This window comes from Vidua macroura, chromosome 4, assembly GCF_024509145.1.
Source record: "Vidua macroura isolate BioBank_ID:100142 chromosome 4, ASM2450914v1, whole genome shotgun sequence".
In the NCBI taxonomy this organism is placed as follows: Eukaryota; Metazoa; Chordata; class Aves; order Passeriformes; family Viduidae; genus Vidua; species Vidua macroura.
In genome coordinates this window covers 71,226,989-71,247,737 of record NC_071574.1, presented here as the reverse complement: position 1 = coordinate 71,247,737, position 20,749 = coordinate 71,226,989, and the positions used below count along the sequence as shown (strand labels likewise).

Genomic DNA, 20,749 nt, shown 5'->3' with positions numbered 1-20,749 from the left:
GAGTCTCAGAGCTGCTGCCGTGCCCTGGCTGACAAGTCAGCTGAAATAATCTCTTGCCTGCACCGCTGCTTCCTGAACACTGAGGCAGAGCTGCTGTGCCCAGCACAAAAATGTTCTCGGGTTTTCAGACCCTGGACACCACAAATACAAATTGAGCCCGTGTCCCTTTCCCAGACAGCTGTTGAGTGTTTTGTTTGTATTACCTGTTAATTTGAGGGGTTTATCTCATTAATTCAGCCTGGCCTGTCATTCTGCAAAGCTTGTGGTTGGCTTGTCTCACCTCTTTAATGCTGGCCATTAATTTTCACTCAGATGGCTCTGGATCAAGGCTAATTAGTGCTTGTGTGACTAATCTCTGCATGATCTGACTAGCCTGGGGTGCCACTGCTGAGATCTCTGCAGCTCCAGGAAAATGAAGAGATGTGCTAAGATAAGTGCAGCAGCCAAACCCCGCCCTGTGCTGGAGGAGGTGAAAAAAAAACCCAGCAGGGCCAGACCCCAAAGCAAATCATTCTTGTGCTCAGATCTGATGGTCAGTCCCGTCCCAAGGAAAAAGAAAAGTGATTTTTAAGTGTGTTCTCTGTTGTGTGAAGCCTCCTCTCTGTGTGCCACCAGTGTGTGACACAGCTCACGGGGAGGGAGGGAGAGCAGAGCTGAGCTTTCAGCACTCCGCTGTGTCTGGAGTCACGTAGGCAAAGCCCTGACCCCTGAGGGAGCAGCTCCAGGTGTGTTACAGCAGAGCAAAGGAAATGAGGGTTTTTTCCTACTCCTGTGAAGGACAGGGAGAAATGCAGTGAGTAACATTCATGTTTTCCAATCCCTGCCATCTGAGTGCCTGGCAAACAGAAGCTCTAGAATGCTCGACTCAAACAGGGTGGAAAAGCCCTCAAAAGATCATCCAGTCCACCCTTAACCCAGCACTGCCAAGGCCACCCCTGACCCATGTCCCCAAGTGCCACATCCACATGGCTTCTAAATCCCTCCAAGGATGGGGACTCCCCCACTGCCCTGGGCAGCTGTGCCAGGGCTGGACACCCTTTCCATGAAGAAATGTTCCTAAATATCCAACCTGACCCTCCCCTGGCCCAGCCTGAGGCCGTTCCCTCTCCTCCTGTCCCTGTTCCCTGGCAGCAGAGCCCGACCCCCCCCGGCTGTCCCCTCTTGTCAGGAGCTGTGCAGAGCCACAAGGTCCCCCCTGAGCCTCCTTTTCTCCAGGCTGAGCCCCTTTCCAGCTCCATCAGCTGTTCCTGGTGCTCTAGTCCCTTCCCCAGCTCCATTATCTTCCCTGGATTCTCTCCAGCCCCTCCAGGTCATTCTGACTGGGAGTAGCTCAAAAACTGCCCCCAGGACTGGAGGTGCCCCAGCACAGGGGACAGGCACTGCCCTGGCCCTGCTGCCACAAGCCAGGTGTCACTGGCTCATGTTCAGCCAGCTGTGTGCTGCTGAAAAAGAAGCTGCAGTCGGGAGAAAAATTTTAGAGACTGGAAGGAAGAATAAAAACCTTCATTAAAACATTTCCTGCTAAATGACAATCCATAGTGGCTTGGTGTTGTCTGTTAATGTGCACGTTTTGGAGATGTGACAGATACTGTCCTACAGCTGCCCGGGGTGTTTGACTGTGATACGGGTCAGGTGTGGTGGGGTTTAGAACATCCTGAGCCCAGTCCACACCGGTCACTTTGAGGAATTACTGAGTCTCCTGTCGGGAGTTAAATGGAGAAAAGCAGAGAGCTTGGTTCACATGTTTTTCTCCGTGAGGGTTGAGCTCTTCGGTTTGAAATAAATACATGGCTTATAAATAGATTCCTCTTTCATAAAATGCAAAGCAGTCTCTGTTTCACAGGACAACAGGAACCAAAACCAAAATGAATGAGTGCTGGAACTGCACAGCTGAGCTGCTGGGCACGACCATCTTGGGAATTACTGAAGCTTGCAGGTGAAAGGATGCTGAGGTTTGAATTGCAGCATGTCTCAAGAACTTAGGAAGTGAAATGCTTCATTTGTATAAAAAGCTTTTTGCAGAGTGTTTTTGGCATTTATCAGTGTCCAAGTGCTGCTCTGCCTCTCCAGGAGAATGTTTCCTGTAGCAGTGAGCTGTGGATAGCACTGGGCAAGCCTTGAAGCAGCATTTTGGCATCTCTGCAGTCAGTGATTTCTCACAGCCCCGTTCTGTCTGCACAGGTGGATGGGACCAGGAGGGTGACAGCAGTGTGACAGGGCAGTGGCTCTGTTCCAAGGGGACCTGCTGCCATCCCTGTGACATCTCTGCTGGCCAAAGGTGGCTCTGCTGTGCAGCCCTGCTGAGCTGGGGGCTGCAGCCTGTCCTTGTCAGCCCCACAGTCAGCACTTTGAAGGCTGAGATAACTGAGGTGAGCTGCAGGCACGCCTTTGGTGCTGCACAGATTCACTCATAACAAATCCCATTTTCTGATGGCAGATATGCTAACAGGAGGTTTTTTAGGAGGGCATTGTTTGGATCAGGGGGTGCTGGAGACTTGGCACAGTGTGCAAAGCGTTTTGTGCTCCTGTTGGGAGGACACAACGTAATCTGTCAGATCACAAAATAAATGTGTCCTGAGTTGGGGTAAGTGGGTTGTTCTGCAGTTTTCCATGAGACCATTTGAATTTTTGCTTGAATTAAAGCTTAAAAGTTAATACTTTGCAGGATTGAGCAGGTAACAAATATCAGTTAGGCTTATCAACAGAATATGCAAAGCAGGTATCAAGGATGATGATATTTTACCATTATGTGGTTTTGGGTTTTTGGCTTTTTTTTGCATTACTGCCATAGTTAAAAGCAACAGGAAGCCTCAAAAAAAAAAAAATCGGAGAGTTTTCTGGAAAACTTCTAAAATTAACCCACTGGTCAGTTCCATCTCCCAGCTGCTCATGTTAGGATATTCTTCATTTGCCAGATCTTAATTAGTAACTGCAGCATATGCAGAGAAGATGGCAGTGAGAGCTGCAGTGGCCCTTAGTGGCCTGTTTGTACCTACCTGGGATTTGGGGAGTTTAAATCAGCAGGGTAGAATGAAGTGTTTATTTCAGCTGTAATTTGTGATCCTTGTTTGCTCTTCAGGTTTTGTTTCATGTGTAATAATTTACATACTCCTCTCTGAAATATTCAGCCTCTGAGCTTTCAGTCACACGAATCTGCATTACACAAGTTACAAATTAAAATTAAAAAAAAAAAAAACAGAATACTTCAGGAAGAAAACCACACTTTTAGGTCTGTGCTGTTCGGTAGCTCAGAGGCGGAAGGGGAAAGCCAGCTTTAACAGGAATATTTTCTTTCCTTCTTGCAGCTGACGAGGAGCACCAGCAGAATGTGGCAGCAGCAGCAGCAGCAGCAGCAGCAGGGGCCAGGCCCCGGCCCCACGGGGAGGAACGGGCAGAGGGGCTGCCCCGGCGCCGCAGGAACATGGGCAGCAGGCTGATGGCCCAGAGGAGAGCCCAGCAGGCACAGGAGTGGCTGGAAGGTAACTCTGCCTTCAGCTCACCTTGCAGACATTGAAACAAGCCTTCACTGCAGGTGTTAAAGCTGGGGAAGGGGTGCAGCTGCCTCGTGGAGGAAGTTGTTGAGTTTTGCTGATGGATTATTTACACTTTCACCGTAATCTGTCTTCTCTCCCTACTTCATCACTTTTCTCTATATACCCCTTACATGAAACCTCTGCCTCCTCCTGAGGTGAATGCTGGCTATTTGTGGTGCCATCCTTCCTAAAAACTTTTGTATTTCCTTCTTAGCCATGCAGGGAATTAAATTAACTTACCTTAAATTAAGTGACCTCATCACTCTCCACAACTCCCTGAAAAAGTGGTTGTAGGCAGATGGGGTTGGTCTCTTTCTCCAAGCAACAAATGACAGAACCAGAGGACACAGCCTCAAGCTGTGCCAAGGGAAACACAGGTTGGATATTAGGAAAAAGTTTTTCACAGAAAGGGTGATAAAGTTCTGGAATTCTCTGCCCAGGGAAGTGGTGGAATCACCAGTCCTGGATGTGTTTAACAAAGCCTGGATGTGGCACTGGGTGCCAGGGTTTACTTGAGGTGTTGGGGCTGGGTTGGACTCAATGATCTTGAAGGTCTCTTCCAACCTGGTCATTCTGTGAATTCTGTAAATTTGGGAAAACACAATCCACACCTTGCATTGAACAAGAAGCTGTGGTACATTACCGATTCCTTTTAAATTGGTGGGAAGTATTAATTCCCCAATGTAATCTCTGCAAAATGTGGAGTTCTCTGTCCAAGGAGCCAGGTGGGGGTCAGGATCAAGTGGAGTACCTGGAGATCACCACAGACTGCAGCATTTTGCCAGCAGGTTGTTGACAATGTGTTGTGTAAATCCTGTGCTGGATTTACAGTTCACAGCTACATTTCTGTGGTGTGGTTATAGACAAAAATATGGTGATAAATAAGATCTTTCTACACCCTGTAAGTATAATTCCTTTTTCTGGTGAAGCTTGACACATTATTCTCTTTATTGCTGGAGGGATGAGATCACCATGATTCACCCCCCTGGATTCTTTCTACTTTCAGATCGTGGGTGAAGTGTTCAGGCTTTCTGCTCAAGTTCTGGAGTGTGCAGTGGAGATCAGGGTGTCTCTGTGGTGTGCAGGAGGTGAAAGCACTGAGCACACACCTCTGTGATGCCTTCATTAGGGACTGTTTGCACTTTGTTCAGCTCTTCTTGCCCTGCAGTTTGTAGGAAGCCTCACATTAGCAGGTGAATGTCCTTTTCCAGCTAATTATGTTCAGCAGTTTCACAGATGGAAATTGGACAGGTGTGAACTTTTCAACTTTGGTTATTTCTTTTCATGTGATAACATCCTGGAAAGAAAATGGAATCTAAAAATACGCAGTTTGCAACTCCAGACATCAAAAGTTTGAATGCTGAAGGCCGACAGTGAAGCTGTCAAAGCAAATGGCTCATCTTATCTTATCTTACTTTGTCACTTTAGCAATAGAAGAATCTGTGTCATTGGGCTTTATAAATAATTCTATTGCAGCTTTCTGTACATCAGATGCAAGTGCTGCTGCTTTTGCATGAAGTTCCCTTTGAAATGACATGCCTTCTTTTATTTGTTTTCCCTAATTTCTTACCCAAATTAAAGCAGCTTCTTGCTCTTTGCTTCTGTGGGCGGTTTTATTCATATTTTGGGATGGATTTTCCGAGTGGCTGAGCACAGGTGCACAGCAGGAACAGCAAAGCCTTTGGAGAGTGAGCACAGACTTGGGCAGAGGAGCTGTGGAGAGAAGCAGCTGTCCCTGCTTCCCCAGCACTGAGGAGCTCAGTGACCAGAGGCCATTATTAATTGGGATTAGCCACCCTCTGTGCTGCAAATCCTTCAGCCTGGCCCTGAGCTACCTGTCTTAGTGTAAGGTTTGGGGTTTCCCCTTACAAAAAGATGTGTTGAATATTTTAAAGCCCTCTCTGTGGACATGTGACACAAGCCTGGAGTCTCTCTGGGATTTATCCCTTTTTTTTTGCATTTTCTCTGTGTCACACTGCAGTATAGAGCAGTTTTGCCTAATTGCTGCTTGCATTTGAACCAGCTGGAATGGCAAGTTCTCTCCACAGCAGAGTTTTGTGCAAAAGAATTCAATGACTCCTTGGAAAAAGAGCCCAGTGCAGCACTAAGGCTGAAGAGCAAAATTATTTGGCAATTTTGGCAGAAACACCAAACCCAAGCCAGTCTGGTTTCTCCACTCTTGCCTTTGAAAACCAAAGCAGATTTTGTTTGTTTGTTTGTTTGTTTGAATTTGTTGCAAATTTTTACTGGTAAATTTCTGTTCCGTTTGTGGAATTTCCACTCTGGGCCTGTGCTGAACTTTGGGCAAAGCTGCCTGATCCGTCTGTGTGTCACTCTGACTTCTGCCAAGAAGTGATTTCTTCACCAAGCCATGGCTGCAAGAAGCTGAGCAGTGACCTCAGGGAGGGTGTGAGGATGCCCTGACCATCCCTGTGTCCCTGTGAGAGTCACAAAGTGCAGCCAGGTAGGAAGTGCTGTTGCCACCTAAGAGTTCTGCCTGTTTGGAGCCACTTCTGCTGACTCTAGGAAATGTCCCCAAAGCTGCACTTGCAGACTTTGGAGTTGTGGTTAGCATGAGGGTTTTCTGTTTTCCATCTAACAATCAGATTTCAATTCCAGAATGAGAAAGAAGCTTTGAGGGTAAAGTTGTAGCCCACGGTTTCTGCTGCATTTGTGCCAGCACTCAAATCTCTCACAGAGCAGTGGGGGAGGAAAAATAACCCCAAACAAACCCTGGGCACTAAGATCAAAACCTTGAAAACATCATTGTCCCTTCTGTAGCTTAAATTTTACTTGTAGGTCTGGATAAGGAATAATTTAATACAGACAGAGATAGTAAATTATTATTTTCAACATTCAAATCTACACCCACTGCATTTTGGAGCAGAAAGTGACCCGTCCATCTGATATTTACATCAAAAACTTAATTTCCTCTCAAGTGAGAAGAAACTGGTGGGGATGAAATAATGACAGGTGCAGTTGGGTTGTCTTGATCCAGCTGTGCTAAAAATAGTGAGGGTGAGGGTTTTCTGTCACTTGGAGGGGTGTCTCAGGCCGAAACCAGGTTGTAATTCTTCAGCTTGCTGGGGTAGCTAATTAAATTAGTTATAGGATGTGGAAATCCAGGGCGAGGAGAATATTTCTGTGTCTGCCCTGAGGAGTTCTGACTCTGAGAGTAGCACTGACTTTGACCCTCATTCATGGAGAAAGCCTCCGAAGCCTCAAGGTAAACTAGAGACCACAAAAGTGTGAAATAGATTATAGAGTGTAGTATAGTATGTCACTTGGGTGAGAAATTCAGGTTTTAGGATTTTTAGTAGGTTGTAGATGGGTTCAAGATGGAGGGTACAGGGTGTTTTTCTTCCTTCTTCTTCCTTCTTCTTCATGGGTTTGGGTGGTATCTTGTAATTGGGCAGAAAAATCCGCATTGCGGGTCTTTAGGGGTCAGTTATTGGGTTAGAAGGGAAAATAATCGACGTGTCACTTCTTAATTGGGTAGCTTAGTTTTTGATTAGCCTTAAAAGGCCTTGTGACACGAGGTCATTGGCCATTTTTGTGCTGTAATCCAGCATGCGAGGTCTGGTGCAGACAGCGTGCTGAAGTTTTGATAGGATAACAATAAAACAAGAAGCTGAAGACTGAAAAAGTCCTGTGTGTCTCCTTCTCCTGACACAGAACTGCTCCAGGAGGGTTTCCCCACTCAGGGGAGCCCCCAGGGAGTGGCCCAGCTTGGGGCCAACAAAGCCGTAAGATTGCCACAGACAGACAGTAGTGCAGCAGCAAATATCTTGACTTTCCTCCCAGAGGGAAAACCCAACTGGTGCTGGGTTCCTGACTCCCAGGGTCCATGTGGGCTGTGCTGTGGGACAAACCCAGCCAGGTGCCCACCCTGCCTCAGTTTACTGAGCAGTGTTTCTCAGGGAGTGCTCCAAGGAGGTCGCCTGTCAGGAGAGCATCAGCACCTGCAGATACCCTCTGATGACCACAGATTGCTGGGAGATGGTTCTCCTTGGTGACAAAGTAATTCTCAAAATGACTGGGACCTCTGAGCTGTGACTTTCAGGCTGGCTTTAGAAAAATGATTTTGATTGCCTCAAATTGCCCAATTTAATTCCAGCCACAGCACTCCTGCCTTTCCTGCAGCCCTCTGCAATCTGGGAGTCTTGTTAAAAGCCTCTGTGCTCTCTGCACATTGGAACAGGGTGCCTGCTCCTTTCCCTGTGCAAAAGGAGTCTGGGAGGAGAGTTGTGTGTTCATGTGGTTAGGTTGAGATCCCAGCTAGCAGACTTAATGAACTCTGTGTGTCTTAATTTAAATTGAATCCAGACAGAGCTGGCTTTGTGGACTGGCTGCAGCCAGGATGAAAATGCTGCAAGGCATAAATGGGTGAGGATTTCAGGTATTAATCATTTAGGGCAAGAGAGGCCAAGCTAAGCAGTGGGAGAAGGGGATAAATTGGAGTTGGAGTGAGGGTTGTTTGGGTCATGTGGTAGTGTAAATAAATAGCATTACCCATTTCCAATTACAAATTCCTTTTATTTGCTATCCAAGGAGGGTGTGCTTGGCTCTTGCTTTTGCCTGACTGATGCTCTAAGTGCATCCACTTGGATTCTGCTCACCTCTGGGTGCACATAAGGGTGTTCTGTTGTGAGCTTTTACTTGGTTGCTGATCACGTGCAGAAAAAACACTTGTCCAGCTCTCAAGTTGAGCTTGACCCTCCAAACCTGCTCCTGGTCCTTGAACACTGCAAAGAGCTCAGAGGTGAAGAAGGTGCTTCTCTTGAGACTGCACTTTGGAGCAGAAAGTGACCCATCCATCTGATATTTACATCAAAAACGTAATTTCCTCTCAAGTGACAAGAAACTCGTGAGGATGAAATGATGGCAGGTACAGTTGGGTTGTCTTGATCCAGCTGTGCTAAAAACAGTGAGGGTGAGGGTTTTCTGTCACTTGGAGGGGTGTCTTAGGCCAAAACTTTGCTGCTGTTGATGTGAGGGAGAGAGAAACTGCTGATTATAACTGCCCTAAATCACGGTGTGATGAGCAAGAAAACCAGACTTGTGTAAGAAATGCCAGCACTTTCCAACGTGCCACAGAACAGGGACCACTAGGTCTGCTGGGGGTGTGGCTGGAAAAGAAAGGAAAAGGGAAGGACATGCCAGAAAAGCCTCAGCAGCCCAGTCCATTTTCAGGGAGTATTTTTCAAGGGTTTGAATTGGAAAGACACTTATTTTCACATCTTCAAAATGACCTCTCTGACTTGTTGCCAGAAAATGGGGCTTTGTGTGGATCGTTGTTTTGGTTTGGTTTTTTTAACAAAGAGAAAGTAAGGACTCCCTCAAAGAAATAATCTGCTTTTGTCAGGTTGCTTTTATTATTTACCCCAGTCTATGGGCTCTCTACTTCTGGCAGCAGCATAAAACTCCCAAAGGTTAAATATCCCAACAACTGTGTGACTTTTCTCTGAGCTTTTAGCATTGTGCAGCTGAGCACAAGTGTTGGAATCTTCAGTACAGTGAACATTTGGTTAAATTATTTTACTTCCACAGCATCAGTAATGATAAATCCAACAGCCTTTGACAGTCTGAGTGCTCGAGCTTGTAAAATAAAACATGATAAAGAAAAGTTTGTGAGTGCAACATAAATGAAATTGTAAGTTCCTCTCTTCTTTTGCATGGCAAGGTTTGGAGATCAGAATCTCACATTTTTCTTCGTAAGTATTAATCACTATTGGGAAAGAAAGCAAAGAGCAAGGTTTTAAAAGTTTTTAAAATTACAATAATTGGACATTTAAAAATGCTTTTTATTGTTTTGTGTGGCATCTAAGCTCAGTATTCAAATCTTGCAGCTAAAAAAATCTTGTATGAATGGTTTCTGCTACTTTTTTTTGGAAAAATAATATAAAAATAATGCTTCATCCCCATTGAGTGATGGATATTGTGCATAAGTTCAAGAAGAATGTGTTTGTGCTGAAATCTCTTAAAATAAGCACTTTTTCTGAGCACTGAAAGATCTGGAAAATGTGTAAATTTAGAAGCAGTGATGTGGTCCCACGCTGTTCTTGTGAAATTGAGCTGCGTTCATTGGCGTAGTAGTTGAAATTATTTTAATGCTTAATCAGTAGGAAAACCTTTCTAGTACAGTTAAACTTTGACTAATATCCCAACTAATGAATCAAAAGCCAGTTTTGCCTTGCTGCTACTCATCCAGTGAGTTTGGTGTTGTCAGAGTGCCCCCAGTGAGTGTCTGATCCCGTTCAGGCACAGGCAGGCTGTGGAGGGGGGGAGGTCTGTGGTTTCTCACTTCTGCCAAATGGTTTGAGCTGAGAATAAACTTCACATTCTGCTCTAGAGTTCTTGCCTTTGTGTCTGCTGCACTTTTCTGCCCTAAGTGTTGCCTGCTTTTGTGGTTTCAGATTAATGAACCGGTTTCTTGTTCAGTTTCTAAATTAAAAATGAAAAAAGCGCAAAAATTAAGGCTAGTTATTAGACTATAAATAATCCCACCAGAGGACTGTGTTACTGGGGAATGGCCACACCTTTCCAGTGGCTGGTGTCACACATCTGTTGGGTATTAATTACATGCTGTTAATAACATCTTCTGCTTTTGCCTGGCACCTTTTCCCCCCTCCTTTCTCTTACTCCTTTTGTTAGGTGCTGCATAAGCAGTAAATAAGGCTGCTGGCTGTGCCCAAAGGGCTTTCTGTGAGTAGCCACCTGTGCAACTCTCATTCTTTTTCATGGATGGGAATCCATTTGCTTCACCCAAAATTTAAAAAAAAGCAAGACAAGGACAGCTAGACCAGATTGGATGGGGCTTGGATAAACGTGGGAGTGGCAGTGGGGTTGGAACGAGACGATCTTTAAGGTCCTTTCCAATCCAAACCATTCTGTGATTCTGGGATAACTAAAATACACAATGCTGATTGTTTATTTTGGAAGTTTTTGTCTGTTCTGTGTACAGTACAGAATTCTACTAAATTTCTGTCCTGATAGAGAACATCAGCACTCCAGCACATTTTCTAAAGGCACTGGGAAGCATTTTTAAAAAGAAGTCTGTAAATTTCCAGCAATTCAGACACCTGTGTGACTGATAACTTCCCTGTTGTGCTGCCTCTCAGTATGTTCAAAATATCAATGAAAAGCAAAATTTCCCTGAAGCCGCCTCTCAGCTGGCCAGCTGAGAACCCCACGTCTGTGTATAGCAGAGTGTGTCACACTGCTTGTGCTTTCTGACTCTTGAGATGGGAACTCCTGGGACTGTTGAAATCACAGAAATGATTGGGTTGGAATTAATGTTAAAGCTCATCCAGTGCCACCCCCTGCCATGGGCAGGGACACCTTCCACCATCCCAGGTTACTCCAAGCCCTGTCCAGCCTGGCCTTGGACACTTCCAGGGATCCAGGGGCAGCCACAGCTTCTCCGGCAAATCCTTTCTAGGGCCTCCCCACCCTCACAGGGGAAAATTCATTCCCAGCACCCCATCTAAACCTGCTTTATTTCAGTTTTAATGCTGTCAGAGTGTGGGGTTTCCCAGCTGAGCACAAACCCAGGCTGCCCAAGCACAGCACTTGGGGGATGCTCAACTGCTTCCATTAACTGACCCTCCTGCATCCCACCCAAGCTCAGGGACAGGTGGAGTCCAAGTTCCTATGGACTCACTCCCCACGGAGTCTCCCAGTGCTGTCACAGCCACAAGGGCGTGAAAAGTGATTGTCACAAGCTGCTGAAACAATCACTGCTTTATTAACATGGAATAAAGAATTGCTGGCTGTGTGCAGCAACCCTCCCTGCTTTTGGTGGAGCTGTTCTGCTGTAACAACAAATGGATTCAGCAAATGCTGTGACCAAGTGTTTATGTTGCTGTCAGCACGTTCAGGTTTATTTAGGGAATTTCCAATTGCTCTGCCGTCTGCAAAATCGGTCCGGAAGTTTTCCCGGTCGCCGGCCAGCAGCACTCAGGTGGAGAACATCCAGGGCCCACGGATCCTCTCTGTTCTGGGTGGAGTTTGAAGCGGTTTGTTCTCTGCAGGGGTCAGGCTGTCCTCCTCAGGAAGGATTCTTCCCGGGCTGGGATTCGATGCCAGATGTTCAGCCCAGCTGGTGAGCCAGAGTCCTGCCCACCCAGGGACGCCAAGTCTCGGGGTCCGGGTGTCGAGGTGACCCCAAGATTGTAAAAGTCCTCATTTCCCAGCCCGTGCAGCCAAAGAAGTCTGAATGCGTAGGGTCGGCTTCTCAAGGGTGTTTATTTTCCCTTATCTAGAACATTCTTTCTCTGCCCTGCTGAGCTCTGTCCAGCAGCTCGGCCATGGCATTCTGTCTGCCCTCAGGGTGGTGTTCACATTTTATACCAAAAACTCCGTGTGCCATGTTTACAATAACGTGCCAATATCTATCATTTATGTTAGACAGTGTGTCTGTACCTTAAACCAATAGAAAAGTGTCACCATCACACCAAGACATGGAGGGCAAAGAGAAGGAGAAGAAAGTCAGGGCATGCCCAGATTCCTCCATCTTGTCCCCTTGAACCCCATTCTAAAAAGCCCCAAAATTCTACTTTTCCACCCTGTGTTAATTCAGCTATCACACTACTCAAACCCTTGTGGTTTGTAATTCCTCATACAGAGTTGTCAGCTTTTTCCATGGGCTAAAATCGAAGCCACAGGTGTTTTTGACTTCGTGCCAAGGTCTACAAGCCCCCTGCCAGGGTCTCGAGGCAGCCAGGGCAGCCAGAGGGATGTCCTGGGTTCCCACAGGAGGCCAAGTTCCTATGGACTCACTCACCACAGAGTCTCCCAGTGCTGTCACAGCCACAAGGGCGTGAAAAGTGATTGTCACAAGCTGCTGAAACAATCACTGCTTTATTAACATGGAATAAAGAATTGCTGGCTGTGTGCAGCAACCCTCCCTGCTTTTGGTGGAGCTGTTCTGCTGTAACAACAAATGGATTCAGCAATGTTGCTGTCAGCACGTTCAGGTTTATTTAGGGAATTTTAATTGCAGCCAGGCTTAGTGCCCTGGTGACCTTTGCAGCTCTGCTGAATCATGTGCTCTGTCTGCATCCCCGTCTCTGGCCTTTGATGCATGGAGCTCCACACGCTGGAGGAAGCTTGGAGGAAATGGTGCTTAAGGGGTCACATCAGATGCTTCAAACAGGAGGAAAGAAATGCTCCTGAACAACAAAGGTGTGTTTGATCCAGGACTGGGAGGAAAAAAAAGCTTTAAAACAAGCCTTCCTTAGATTTCTGCCTCACATCTAGCTCAGGTAATCTTAATATAGATGAAATCTGAGAAGCCCTCAGGTGGAACATAGATGGTGTTTTATACTTGTGGTGGTTGCAAGAAATAATTTTCTAAACAATAATAGCAGAACTGAGCTGTTAATTTTGGAGTAATAACTACTAGTGCTGGGTGTGCTCACCCATTGTGTTTGGAACTCCCCTCAATGCTGTATTTAAAATATAAACAAAGTTATTTTAAGCATCATTAAAATTCTAGAAGCAGCTGTGTCAGGTCTGAGTGTCCCTCCTTGCTCTGTGTGGTTCAGGAAGGGGGGAACCCTTTTGATCATCTCAGTAATCAGACTCCAGTAATTCTCTGAAGCCCAGCTCAGCAACCAGGCTCATATTAATTCCATCTCCTGAAAACTGCTGTTATTTGAGAGCCACCTACACAGCTCTCAGATACGTTTATTTCTCATGATGTCTTGGTAATTTAACCATAGTCCCATTCTGTGTCTTGGAATTAGTAAAACAAGAGTGTTTCCAACCTAATTCTTCGTAAAAAAGAAGTGGGAGCGTCATTCATCCATGTGCTCCTTTCACAGCAGCTTTTTGGGTTCCCAAAAAAAAAAAAAGGGAACCAGGTGCTCTGGAGAGAGCTCCCTCCAGAAAACATCCTGGCACAAATCTCTTCCAGTTTGGATGTGAAGTCAGCGTCGAGCAGAGCGGCACTGGGGATGCTCAAAGCCCCGGTTATTTTACCCAGAAAGGGGAGCCATGTGTGAGAGTTTTCATTTTGAGCCTGCCATGACTGTGAATGTGTTGTGTGGTGTTTGTGCCGTGAGCTGAGGATTTCTCTGGGAGTGTTGAGGTCAGTCCCCAGCACTTAGGTGGGATCAAGGACTGATTTGGACCAGCACATAAAGTGGCCACATGTTCCTGAGCTTTGGGCAGGGAGGAAGTGGCTGCATTTAAAAGCTCTTCTTCCTCAGCCCTTGAGTGAGCAGAAATCCTCATTTGCATACCCTTTGAGCATAAAACTCTTTCATATTTCACCGTTGCAGAAATCACCTCTGCAAACAACCATTTGTCATACAACAGGCAAATATTTACGTGTCATTTTCTTGCAGACAGACCCAAGATTTGCATTTCAAGGATTTTTTCCCTTCATCCCTGAAAGGTTATTTATGTCAGGCTAGAACCAGTGCAGGAGTGGGGTGCCTCTGATTCCCACTTTTTCAGTGGATATCTGCTGTGCAAAGCCTGAGGCTAACTGGGAAGAAAGTCTCTGCAGGCCAGTGTTGAGCAGATAAATAATGACAACCATTAGCACAATTTATGTATCAGAGAAAATCTCTTTTAATTGTGGAAAGCAAGAAATACTTATGAAAAGCCTTCCTTCAAAGGATCAAGGAAATTTTTATTTCTGCCTTCACTTGAGTGTGTGTTTGCCTTGTTACTTCTGCTCTGTGGCTTTGGCAGTCTCGTGTGTTTTTTTTTTCCCTTTTTCCATCTAAAAGGTCTTGTCTGAGCTCTGTGTGTGTCTCCTTTTCATCTGCTGCTGCTTTCCTAGGCAGCACTGAAGTTTCTCCAAGGAGACTCTTGACAGATGATTTAAAATTTGTCATTTATGCAATGTTGCAGAGGAAGAGGATGCTGAGGAGGTGCCAGAATTTCAGGTGTCTGGGAAAATTGGAGCAAAGAAGCAGAGGAAATTAGAAGAGAAACAAGCCAGGAAAGCACAGAGAGAGGTGAGTATTTCCTGCCACGTATTGAGCAGAGCCTGAACAGCTCAGCAGAGAACTGGGGATGACAGCCCAGAAAGGCAAAGGCAGTGTCATCCCTTAATGGTTGTTTTATCTTAAAAATGTGAATTCAGCTTTTGCTGGCCCAAGAGGGCCATGGAAAACTGTGTCTCATTTTCTTTCCATTCACACTCCTGGGGAGGAGAGGAGTTAAACTCTTGAGTGCTCTTTCTTGGATGTTTCCACTGCCTTCCAGCTTAATGTCAGCACTGTCTCCCCTCAAAAATACATTCCAGTGCCCATGGTGGTGTTGTAACACCCTGGGCAGCTGTGAGGAGTGGTTCAGGTGCTCTCAGAGTGCAAAAACATGGTTTGGTTTTATCTGTGTTTAGCTATATTTATTTTTTTTACAGAATGGGGGAGATGAAAAGCTTTTTGGTGTTAATTCCAGGGAAGCAAGAGGCTTTTCAGCCTTCTGAAGGCAGCAGTTTGTGCATTTTCCTTGGAATTGTTTTATTTTTAATTTTATTTTTGCAGACTCTGTATTGTTCTGTATGAACATTTTTAAAGCTTGTGAAATCCCAAGTTGGGCATTTTAGTGTCACCTGAGGTTTAAATCCAGTGTAGTAGATGGAGCAGTAATAAACTTAATTACTAGTTATATATATGCTCTCATTATGAACCTTTTCTCACTCAGTGCTTTCATCATTTTGTTACTTTCCATACTCATTGAATTTAATTTCCTTTTTTTTTTTTTTTTTTTGTGGAAAATGTGAGCAAAGTTGAATTAAGTTGGATAAGCATCAGTTGGTGGTGCAAGGAATCTTCTGTTTCATTCTAAAACATGCTGATTTTTATTTTCCCATGTAGACAGATAAATTCCTTGCATGAGGCTTTTTCTCAGAAACACTCAAATTTAAATCATCCACTGGAATATTTTCTGCTTGTCCTCTTAAATATATTTTTTAATTATTTTCAATCTATTTCAATATTCTCAAATATATTTTCAAATTTAAGTATCCTGAAGAGCCTGGAAAAAAAAAATCTTTAAAAAAGCTAAACTCACCAAGACAACACCCTTTTTTATTTTTCCCTCATTTTGCAACAACTTCTTTGTCTTAACAACAAAAATAAAATTACTTCAGGAGACCATTGCAGCTTTTCCTGCAAGAGATTCTGCCCAGGTTAATGGTACATTTGAATGCACTTCTTTTTACAGTTTGTGTTCCAAATCCTTTTTTTTTTTTTTTTTCTTCCTTAGGGTCCTTTCTAACTAAACTCCAAGTGAGTAGAACTGGAATTCCATGACACAGCATTGCTTTAACATCACTGTTGTAATAAGCTCATAAGAACATTCAAAATTTAATCTGTTACTGAGATACAGACAAGACAAGTAAGGAGGGCAATTCCTAAATTCACCACAATGTTGAGTGTGCTGAAGGGGAGGGGAAGTGAAATGATAGTGGCTTTTTATTTATTATTATTCTTTTTTGATGTTTCTTTCTGAGCAGGCATCTAAAAGGTGGTAAGAAACCCCCTCATGGTATCATAACATGAAATTTTAAAATGTAAATTTAAAAAAAAAAAAGAGTAAGGCTTGGCTTGCATCATGTTTATTTTAGGCTGAAGAAGCAGAGAGAGAAGAAAGGAGAAAGCTCGAGTCAAAAAGAGAGGAGGAGAGGAGGAAAGAAGAGGAGAGGATTCGTCTGGAGGAGGAACGACAGGTGGGAAGAATTGTATTTATCTGTACAAATCCTGAGCCAGGTCTGCTTTTGGGATTGCTTCTGGGGGAGTTCTGTGCCCAGGGACCTGCAGGGACCACAGGGTCTGTCCTGCTCCAGCCACATGCAGGATTTGGAGCTCAGGACTTTGCCCAGCCCAGCTCTGAGTTTCTCCCAAGGATTGAGATTCACAACTTCCCCTGTTCCCTGTGAGCTGCCAGCTGGAACCAGCGGGGCAGAAAGTGAAAGGCAGCAGCAGCAACTGATTTTGCAAGTGTTGTGTGAAATTTTATGATTTCATTCTAATTTTTATGTATTTGCATGTGCTTCCCAATTAAAGATTCCTGAGCTGTGCATATGTTAGCAGGAGTGACCCAGAAAAACAGGTACTGCTCAACTGAAATGCTTGTGTGGAATATTTTTCGTTAGTGAGGGAGGAAAACTTTGATTTCAGAGCTGCTTTTTGTACTCAGGCCATCAGTGCTGCTGCCTGAGAGCTTCATGCTCTGGTGCTGCTGCAAGTTGTGTGCTGGAAAGGACAGAGGTGTTCTGCACAGTCCTGAGATGAGAAATTGCAGCCCACAGCTCTCACTGTGAATTTTTTTGTGTTTTTTGGAAATTGGTGTCTCTGCTTCATGGAGATTTATTTTAATTTGCTCCAAGAGCGGGTTGTGTAAGTGGGCTGTGTTGCTGATAATATTTTAAAAAGGAAAAGACAATTTTTCCTTTCCTCTGTTGAGGGCATGAAGGCAGGATAAAGCAATTTGGAAAAATAATCCACACATTACACATAGAGATTGTATCCATGAGGTTTTTATGTGAATATCCATTTAGCTCTGGGGTTATTCCCCACAAATCCTTTTCCTGCTGAACTCTCAGTTCCTTTCCATCAGTAGAAGTCTTGAATTTCAGAAATTGGAGGGGGAGAATGTCAGCACTACAAGATCAGGATATGACTTTGTAAAGCAGCTTGACCAAACTTCCAGAGGAACAATAATTCCACAGCTTCCCTTCCAAGAGAGATGTACAATTTTTTTTTTTTTTTTCATATTTTCATAAAGTTCTGAGAACTTCATATTCCTGAAGCCCTGAATAACGAGTTGAGATGACTGCAGTGCTTTGGGGGAATTGTGACACACCTGCTGGACAGTGACATTAAGTGACACTGGAACTTCCCAGTCCCTTGCAGGGTGGCAGCCAGCACAGCACAGCAGCTGAATTTTTAAACAAATTCCACCTGAGCTAACCTGCTCCAAGGAAGCTGTGGCACAGGTCTGAGTTGTTCTCCTGGGATCTGACCTGGGCTTCAGCAGTTTAGCTGGGTTAATTCAGGCACAGGTGAAAAGTAAAAGAAAATAAAGGTGAAATTTCAACCAGGCCTCTCTTCACACAGAAATGTTTATTTACCTTCTTTTGGTTTCTGTTCAGTTGAGGGCTGTGTAATTTAATTTTGATTGAATGAGGAAACTTTTATTTGTTTCTGGTTTAGTTTGCAGTATTCCTAATAAAGACTGCACTACAGCACTTCTGTTTCACATGGCTCAGGGAAAAAGAGGAATACAAACTAAGACTCTGATTTTATTTATTTGTTTGTTTATTTATTTTAAATGTTGTGCACAACAATCCACAGAGTACTTCCTAGAACTTGGAAAATTGCCCAAATGCCTGAATCCAGCTTGGTCACTTTAGCCAGTACCTGCCTACTTAAACCCTGTAATTTTAAGCTATTTTAGTTTGGTTTAATTATTTGTTTTCCCAGTATTTATCAGGACAGCAAGCCCACCCACCAGGCTGCATCAGGATCATTATTCTGCCTCTCAGAGGAAAGTGCCTTCAGTATTTTTTTCTTTTTGCTTGTGTCTAAGTTGATAATCCAGTAACTGCTGAACATTTGCAGTGTGGATCAAAGTAAATGTGTCTGACAATGTTTAATGTCCATGCTCAGCTGTTTGCTGGTAATTTTAAATTTGTCTTCATGGAGTCTGTAACAGGGAACAGAACAATTGAAGAGAGCCTGTCCTTAGGCTCAGAACATCTCATCTTTCCAATCTTGTTACAGACTGATGCTGTGATGGAAAAGGCAGAGCCTCTGTGAGCAGTGAGAGGATCATTGGGTTTATGGAACACACAGGATAAAATGGCATTTCTTTTCCTCTAGAGGAGAAATTCTTCACTGCCACAAGTAATGTCTTGTCACCAGTCCCTTGTCACCCCTGTGGAGTGCACATGTGATGATTCCATTCCCTCATCTGAAATAGGAGGTGGAAAGGCAAAATTCTGAGAGACACCTCAAGCACTGACTGATAGTCAGGAGATAAAAATCAGGGAGGAGCTGATTTTTTTTAGAGGCATTTTGGTCACTGACATTGCTGCAGTTTATATAATCCCACAAGGCACAAAAAAATCAGTTTATCACTGAAGTTTGCCTGAGAAATGTTGCAGTTGTCAGATACCTCCTTTTCCCCTTCCTCTCCCAGAGTATTTCTGCGGGTTCACTGACAGGGGCAAGTCCCCAAACAAGCACAGCCAGCTTTGGCACCTAAATTCCACTTGAACATCTTCTTTCAGTCTCTCTCCCAAGAAGTGCTACTAAAATTGTGCTGACAGGTGGGAACTGTACCTTGAGGGAGTTATGGGGACTAAAATCTTATCTGGTCTTGAGAAAAATACCCTCTGCTTCTATTTCAATAGATTTGTATGCACTTATAAATAAAATGTGGTTGCCCCTTGGCTTGAGTGTTGCAAACCAGCTCATGTATTTTTAAATTCAAGTTTCCTTTCCAGCGTTCTGCTGAGCTGATTGGCTGCAGGCCTGAGGAGGCTCCTTTATAATTGGCATTTGCTTCAGCTCTGCTTTACCCTGGGGATTTCCCTTTCACTCCTGGAGTTTTTTGGTGGTGAGCTGGTTTACCAGCTGACACCTTATCAATGAGAGTGAATTTCCTCTGATGTTGCAAAACAGAGTCTTCAGACAAAACCTGGCAGATTGCTCACATAAAAAAACTCTTTTTCCTTTGCCTGTGCACAGAGATTTTGGTAAATTTGCACTTAAGTGCCTAAATGCACTTAGATTTCAGTAAATTTGCATTTAAGTACCTGAATAAAAAAGGTTTGGATCTTCAGAGCTGTGGAAATGGGGGTCAGCCAGGATCACAAGGGTCTTCTGGGAGGTTTTACCCTCAAGTTTTGACTCTTTGATATTTGATCACGGAAGAAGAGGCACCAAGTTTCAGTTGTTTCATTATGTGGACATCAAGATTTGTGTGTGTCTCAGCAGAGCTCTTCATTATCTGTTTGATATTTACATCCATTTTTCCTACATGAACAGTGCATTTCTGGAGGCTGATGGAGAGCCACTCCATAATTTCAGTTTAAGCATCAGTTTTCAAGTGTGTATATTTCCCTCAAAATCAATTTCTCCTAAGGGAGTACAAGTGGAAAACCTTGCAAAAAAACCTCATTCTCCTCTGATTTTGAGGGGTTAAGGACACTTATTCTGTCTAATCAGTGAGGGGGGCAGGAATCCTAGAGATCCACCTCCTCTGTGCCAAATTATTCTCTGCAAAGTCCCTTTTGGCTTCCTGCAGAACCTGCCCTGACAATACAAAAAATGGATGCTGTACAAGGAGGGTTTCTTTGCTCCATGGCCCTCTAAACACTCAGGATGCTTTTCCTCATCCTAAAAAATTCGGGAAACAGCCACAAATGAAGGAATGTCAGGGAGCAGGTGGTGCCTGAAGAGTGTCCAGTGTTTGCTCTGCCTTCCTCACTACCAGTGAGGTTTGCTCCACTCAAGCAGCATCCCAGGACTCCTGAGCAATCTGTGATCCCAAAAATCAATGTGTGCTTCCAGTTGGAAGCCTTAAGAGAGTTTTCAGGATGCTGTGGGTTTCACCTGGTAAAAAGCTGGGCTCTTGTGCAGTTGGCACAGGGAATAATCCCTGGGATCAAGGTCAGGGACAAACAGAGGGTGATGATCTGAAGGGAGCCTCACAGCACATCCAGGTCCTTGGTGAGCAGGTGAGAAAAAGAACAGAAAACAAAGGTTTGAGTGACTCATTTATTTACTGATCTGTTCAATAAAGATGTGGTCAAAGTGGGATAGTCTGTTCTTCGCACGCAGTGGAATAAACTAATCAAAAAAGAAATCTTTACATTGTTCAAGCCCCCAGTCTGAGTTAACAGTTAGATGGGTGAGGAGAGAGGCAAGCCTGCTTAAAAAAAAATAAAAAAAATAAAATAAAATAAAATAAAAAAATAAAACAAAAGCAGGCAGCTGAAGATCTGCAGTTATCAAATTTCCATCTGCTGGGATTTCCCCAGCACCCCACCCATGGCTGGGGCTGGCCCAGCCACTCTCTGCTCTGAGCCACGAGCTCAGAAGGAACCTGAGTGCCAAAAATGTGAGGTTTAAAGGTGGGTTTGAGCCCAGTGCCCTCTGTGTGCCTGGCACAAAATCCTGCCCTCAGTGTGTGAGGAGACCCTGAGGGGCTGGGGGTGTTTCTGGGTTATTTGTATGGGCACACTG

At 44.4% G+C, this 20,749-nt stretch overlaps 1 protein-coding gene across 2 annotated transcripts in view; it reads left to right on the top strand.

Moving 5' to 3' along the window:
• The window catches only part of DDRGK1 (DDRGK domain containing 1), a 36,019-nt gene that overhangs the window by 3,515 nt on the left and 11,755 nt on the right, over positions 1-20,749 (top strand). The window contains exons 1-4 of one of the 2 annotated variants that reach the window (XM_053976201.1): positions 1,818-1,936; positions 3,306-3,479; positions 14,400-14,506; positions 16,123-16,224. In XM_053976201.1, coding sequence (XP_053832176.1) covers positions 1,870-1,936; positions 3,306-3,479; positions 14,400-14,506; positions 16,123-16,224 — 450 coding nt within the window. In that variant the 5' untranslated portion in view covers positions 1,818-1,869. Of the gene's footprint in view, positions 1-1,817; positions 1,937-3,305; positions 3,480-14,399; positions 14,507-16,122; positions 16,225-20,749 lie in introns of those variants that run through there. The other variant, XM_053976200.1, reaches the window with a different exon arrangement.